At 47.7% G+C, this 6,239-nt stretch overlaps 1 protein-coding gene across 1 annotated transcript; it reads right to left on the reverse strand.

Annotated features, from left to right (window-relative positions):
• Positions 1-3,295: 3,295 nt before the first annotated feature.
• Positions 3,296-5,250, reverse strand: Ubb (ubiquitin B). Its single transcript, XM_052194286.1, has 2 exons — positions 5,147-5,250; positions 3,296-4,596 (listed from the first exon to the last, which is right to left on the reverse strand). The coding sequence occupies exon 2, from the start codon at positions 4,588-4,590 to the stop codon at positions 3,445-3,447; it is 1,146 nt and encodes a 381-aa protein (XP_052050246.1). The 5' UTR covers positions 4,591-4,596; positions 5,147-5,250; the 3' UTR covers positions 3,296-3,444.
• Positions 5,251-6,239: the final 989 nt, after the last annotated feature.

A 6,239-nucleotide genomic window follows, 5' to 3' on the forward strand; every position in this document is an offset into this window, starting at 1 on the left:
GCTTTTCTTTTTTTCTGCCAGGCCTTGAATTTGCAGGCAGGAATATACCTCTGCCTCCCGAGTGCTGGGAATAAAGGTATGTGCTGCCACATTCAGCCACATCCTGGTTTCTCTAAGCTTCCTGGCTATGTGCCTTTTCCCTTCTCAAGGTCTTGGCTACTATGGGGAGAGGAGCCATACATACTGTTCCAGTAAATTGTTTTGCCTGCTTCCAAGAAAAGCCCAGGAGTCAGGCTGATCTAAAAGTCAATTTTTTAAAAAATCTGTAGTAAAGTGTTGGCTGTAAAAGAGCAGGCCAGTTTCTTAGGGAGATACCTCAGACTGTTGTTTGGCAAGCTCCGGCTAGAGTACATATTGGTACAGATGGCTTATTCAAATAAGACCTAAATTTGGTCTCTAGTAGAAGTGGAAGGCCTTCACATGCACACACTCACAGAATAAAAAATTTCAAGGAGTCCAGAGTCGTGTGTGGTGGAAGGCTCCTATAATCCTAGCAGTTGGGAGGTGGATACAGGGTAAGTCCCCCATCTCAAAAACCAAACCCAAACTCACTCTTTCTCTTCAAAGACAGAAACTATGAAGTCCTGAGCCATGGTGTGGTGTCATACTTTGCTACACAGGGTATTTGAAGTCAACCTAGACTATATGAGACTTTGCCTCAAGTAATTAAAAAGGCTAGGGATAGCTCAAGTGGTATTGTGCTTGTCTTGCAATACATGAACTATGTTTGATCCCCAGCAAAAGGGGAGGGGAGAGAGGGAGACAACCCCTTTATTGAATTCCTTAGAGGAGAAATGAGGTTATGACTGAGGGTACCAGTTTGTTCTGTGAACTCTACAATTTCAAGGTAAGTGATGTGTCATGCAAGTTGTTCTCCATAGGGACCTGATGCCAGTAACCCCCCCCCCCTTTTCTCTTAGAAAAGGTCTCTATGTAGCCCTGGCTGTCCTTGGTCTCACTTTGTAGATCACTTTGGCTTCAGACTCCCAAATACTGGGATTAAAGGCACGTGCTAGACAGCTCCCAGGTTTGAATTTCTGTTTTAGAGACAAGGTCTCACTATGGAACTGACTGGCCCAATGTTTACTATTTGACTGGGCTAGCCTCACTCAGAGCTCTACTGCCTGTGCTTCTGAGATGGAATTAAAGATATGCACCACTAAGATGAGCCCATGTATTAATTTAGCATCTGGTCTAAGACTGGAACCAGCATTGTTTTTAGCAGTTAAACAACCTGAAAGTGCCATGGCTCCCAGGCTTTTAAAATTGTTTATTTTGGCTAGAGAGATGGCTCAGCGGTTAGGAGCACTGACTGCTCTTCCAGAGGTCCTGAGTTCAAACCCTAGTAACTGCATGGTGGCTCACAACCATCTGTAATGGGATCTGATGCCCTCTTCTGGTATGTCTGAAGACAGAGACAGTGTACTCACACATTAAAAAAAAAACAAAATGGTTTATCCATACATGTATTTGTTAGAAGACACCAGGTCCTACTTGCTACAAAATGGTCCAGCCTACCTTGGAGCAATATTGCCTCAGCCTTCAGGGTGCTGGGGGTTACAGGTATGTACCACCATGCCCAGCTTCAAGAAATCTTATGAACTCTCTAATCTCATAGCAAAGGTCCTAGATACATTTCCCCACAAAGCTGTACAGATTATTTCTTAAGAGAACCTGGGACAACAAAGTACACATGAATTTTTAGTTCAGTGTGGGAGAATGGAAGCCAACAGTCTTGCTTTCATCTCATCCTGACCTTCAACCATAGGTGATACTATTTTTACCTGGCATACCGTAATAGGTGTCACACACTGTGCTCAAAAGCATTAATAGCAAACATGTCTTTTCTTTGTTCAAATTCCAATTTTGTATGCAGAGTTCGTTGAGACCTGTAAGGTTCTTAAAAATTCCTGGTCATGGCCATGTGTGGTTGGCACAGATCTTTATTATCAGCACTCAGGAAGCAGATGCAGGTGAATCTGAGTTCATAGGCCAGCTTGGTTAACTACAGGATAGCTAGGACTACACAGAAAGACCATCTCAAAAAAAAAAAAAAAAAAGTCCCAGGCAAGATGTCACATTTCTGTCTTTTTTTTTTTTTTAACAGAGCTTAAGACCGAACCCAGGGCCACTAAGCTAAATCCCCAACCCCAAGATGGCACATTTCTAATACTAACATTTATCATTTGGGAAGCAGAGTCAAGTGATGTTTGAGTTTTTCAGGTACAATATGGTGTACCACACCAGCCAGGGATAGATTCCTTTAACAAAATAAAATTCATCAAACCACTTGCAGTGGCAGTCTATGCTAAGAGGTATAGGTAGGGTTAGAAATTTAAAGCAACTATAGTCCAGGCTGTAATCTGTGGCAAAATTAAAAAGGGATGGGCATCCAATAGAGGGCTGGTTAGATAGCTTAGATTAAGCTGCTTGCCTCAAAGCGGGAACACTTGGTTTGATTCCCACAATGCACGTTACACCCAGTAAATGAGAACACTAACGTCTCCCAGGCACTTTTGCATTTATATATACACAAAGGCGCTCACAAAGCAGGCTAGCATTTAACAATGAGATTGTAATCTCATTTCAATTTCTCCTGGAGACTATCTTAGGACAGTAACTACAAGTTATTTGGCAGGTTCCAGTTCTTGGTGGAAACCCTAAGTCTTAGAAGTTACATTTGAAAATGACAGCTAAAGCTGGAAAATCATGTGAGTTGTAGACCAGAAGCACATAGTTACGGTCTCAAAAATATTGCTAAAAATTTTGGGACTGAGGGGAGGCAAACCTTCCAATAACAGGTGTTCACTGTAAAGGCTTTTTTAATATTCTATTACTTACCACTTCTCCAAGTAGGGGGGTCTTCTTCCCACTCAGAATTACCACAACCAGCATTAAGAAATTCAACCTGCTGGTATCTTACCAAGCAATAGATGCAATTTAGTGTGATCTAGAAACCCCAAGCCACTACCAATTTTAAAAAGTACTTTCTCAACCAAAACTTTAGCTTGGCCGTTTTCCTCTTACGGAGAGGAGTTGTGATTCAGCCAAATATGTTTGCTTTCTCCCAAAAGTGAAGTACAAAGACTGTATAGCTTAGCAAGCCCCACCCGTTCTGTGGCAAATTGACATTAAGGCTTTGCCATTAACTTTTAAATAAAATTCCCATCTCATCCAAGGATAAGCTGAAAATTACGCAAATTTTGGTCAATACCAATCTTAAGTTAAATCATACCCAAATCAGTTAAGAGCCCCACCACCCAAGCCACCACAGAATTTCACAAGTGACACCATATATGCTTACCATGCAACAAAACCTTTATTAACATTTTTAACAGAGGTTCAGCTATTATTGAAACTTGTAATTTCTAAACTTAAATTGGGGCAAATGGCTAGAGTGCAGAGTAATGCCATCACTGCCCACCGGGAATGCAGACTGAATAATTAATAGCCACCCCTCAGACGGAGGACCAGGTGCAGGGTCGACTCTTTCTGGATGTTGTAATCAGAAAGGGTGCGGCCATCTTCCAGCTGCTTGCCTGCAAAGATGAGCCTCTGCTGGTCAGGGGGGATGCCCTCTTTATCCTGGATCTTGGCCTTCACGTTCTCGATGGTGTCACTAGGCTCCACCTCCAGGGTGATGGTCTTGCCGGTCAGGGTCTTCACGAAGATCTGCATGCCACCCCTCAGGCGGAGGACCAGGTGAAGGGTCGACTCTTTCTGGATGTTGTAATCGGAGAGGGTGCGGCCATCTTCCAGCTGCTTGCCTGCAAAGATGAGCCTCTGCTGGTCAGGGGGGATGCCCTCTTTATCCTGGATCTTGGCCTTCACATTCTCGATGGTGTCACTGGGCTCCACCTCCAGGGTGATGGTCTTGCCGGTCAGGGTCTTCACGAAGATCTGCATGCCACCCCTCAGGCGGAGGACCAGGTGCAGGGTCGACTCTTTCTGGATGTTGTAATCAGAAAGGGTGCGGCCATCTTCCAGCTGCTTGCCTGCAAAGATGAGCCTCTGCTGGTCAGGGGGGATGCCCTCTTTATCCTGGATCTTGGCCTTCACATTCTCGATGGTGTCACTGGGCTCCACCTCCAGGGTGATGGTCTTGCCGGTCAGGGTCTTCACGAAGATCTGCATGCCACCCCTCAGGCGGAGGACCAGGTGAAGGGTCGACTCTTTCTGGATGTTGTAATCAGAAAGGGTGCGGCCATCTTCCAGCTGCTTGCCTGCAAAGATGAGCCTCTGCTGGTCAGGGGGGATGCCCTCTTTATCCTGGATCTTGGCCTTCACGTTTTCGATGGTGTCACTGGGCTCCACCTCCAGGGTGATGGTCTTGCCGGTCAGGGTCTTCACGAAGATCTGCATGCCACCCCTCAGGCGGAGGACCAGGTGAAGGGTCGACTCTTTCTGGATGTTGTAATCGGAGAGGGTGCGGCCATCTTCCAGCTGCTTGCCTGCAAAGATGAGCCTCTGCTGGTCAGGGGGGATGCCCTCTTTATCCTGGATCTTGGCCTTCACATTCTCGATGGTGTCACTGGGCTCCACCTCCAGGGTGATGGTCTTGCCGGTCAGGGTCTTCACAAAGATCTGCATTTTGACCTTGAATTTAAAAGGTAAAATTTTAAAAGCCTACTAAAACCTCCGATTCCCTACATAATAGCTCTACTGAAAACGCCTCCCGTTTTTGTCACAACATAAAATCTGTTTTGTCATGGTTTCAAACTGCAAAAGCATCTCAAAACATTTATACTAGCATTCGGAACATTCATCAACTGCGGGGACATCCAAGTGTGCTAACAATAGACACGATAAATAGAAAACAGAAAATATCCAAACCAGAAGCCATTAATAAAAATTCGAGTATTAGACCCTCATAAGTCTGAAGTACCTCCTTTCTGCCTTCCCCCACTGAAATAACCACGATGGACTCTCCATCGGTTAAGCGTCCGTTAAGCTCCCTGGCGCGCGCGCCAGGGCCGCCCCCGCTCCGCGCACGCGACCAAGGCCCACTCTTCCCGGAAGGCCCGTTGCCGCGTCACGTCACCTCGCTCTCCCCTCCCCCACTCCGAGAAAAATAAAAAAGCCCACTTAGCATCACGTAAGCCCCCCTCTCTAATCCTTCCATGAGTCAAACGCCGCGGACAAATACCTGTTAACGAATGTGATGAAAGCACAAACCGCCCAGCGCGTCGCAAACACCCTCACGGAAGGACCAGCGAACCGGACAAAGCCTCTCGTCACTGAGCTCTGCGGCCGCGCGAGCCGCTATTTATGCAGCGTCTGTTGCGTGACTCCTCACTCCTACGTAGCTGTAGTCTTCCTGCGCCACCGAAAGTAGCTCCACGGGCCCCACCTCCCGCAGACCAATTAGGCGTTTCCGCTGAGCTCCCGATTCCTCAGAACCGATACAAAGAACACTACCAAACGAGAGCCACTGTATTCCCGGAGACCCATCTCCTCTTATACACAAAAAATGAAAAAATCATCAAGCGGATGAATCTATGTTAAAGGGCCCTCCCTCGAAAGCTCTGGAAACTTCCTTGCGGCGCCAGCGCTGATTGGTGAGGAGACAAAGAAGAGGCCGGCGCTGATTGGTGGAGGTCGCGGGCGGCTCGATTGTTGCTGGGCTGGGTTCTCGGGCAGTTTAACGTCGACGTTGCTAAGTAACCGAGTGCGCAGGTGCCGCCACTGGTCTCGGCGAAATACTGCTTTTTCCTGCTAGAAATGGGGGAGGGGCGCCTCCCCTTCCCGCGCCCGAACCCCGGGTCCCGAGGTCCCCGTGGTTTTCTCGCACCCCTCGCTCGGCGGGTTTACGCCCCAGGGTGATTACGACCCCACGTTGCTCGCACTGGCTGGACACTAGCTTCGCTCTGACCCCACCAGTGTGGACATTGATTCTTCCGCAGCCGATGTTTTCAGTTGCTTTGTCTTGTTGCTAGCCACACCCCCCACCCCCCGGCCCAGATGTGGGTGGGAGAGGGGTGGCTGCGGGGCTGGAAGCTGAGGATTTAGCCTTGAGCCCCGCCGGACCTGCAGATTCCCTTCCTCCCCAGCAAGCTACAAACAAAGGAAGTAAAGAGGAGAAATGCCTATTAGACTCAGTACCCGGGGTTCACCCACGTCTCCCATTGGGGTGCCTATTGTGCAAAGGAAGGGAAGGTGCCAGTTAATTCTAGAACCTCAGGACTGGTTTCTGGGTCTTGGGCGTGGTTGCTTTTTCCTCGTCGAGATAAACGAGGAAG

Source organism: Apodemus sylvaticus, chromosome 10, assembly GCF_947179515.1.
Source record: "Apodemus sylvaticus chromosome 10, mApoSyl1.1, whole genome shotgun sequence".
NCBI lineage: Eukaryota > Metazoa > Chordata > Mammalia > Rodentia > Muridae > Apodemus > Apodemus sylvaticus.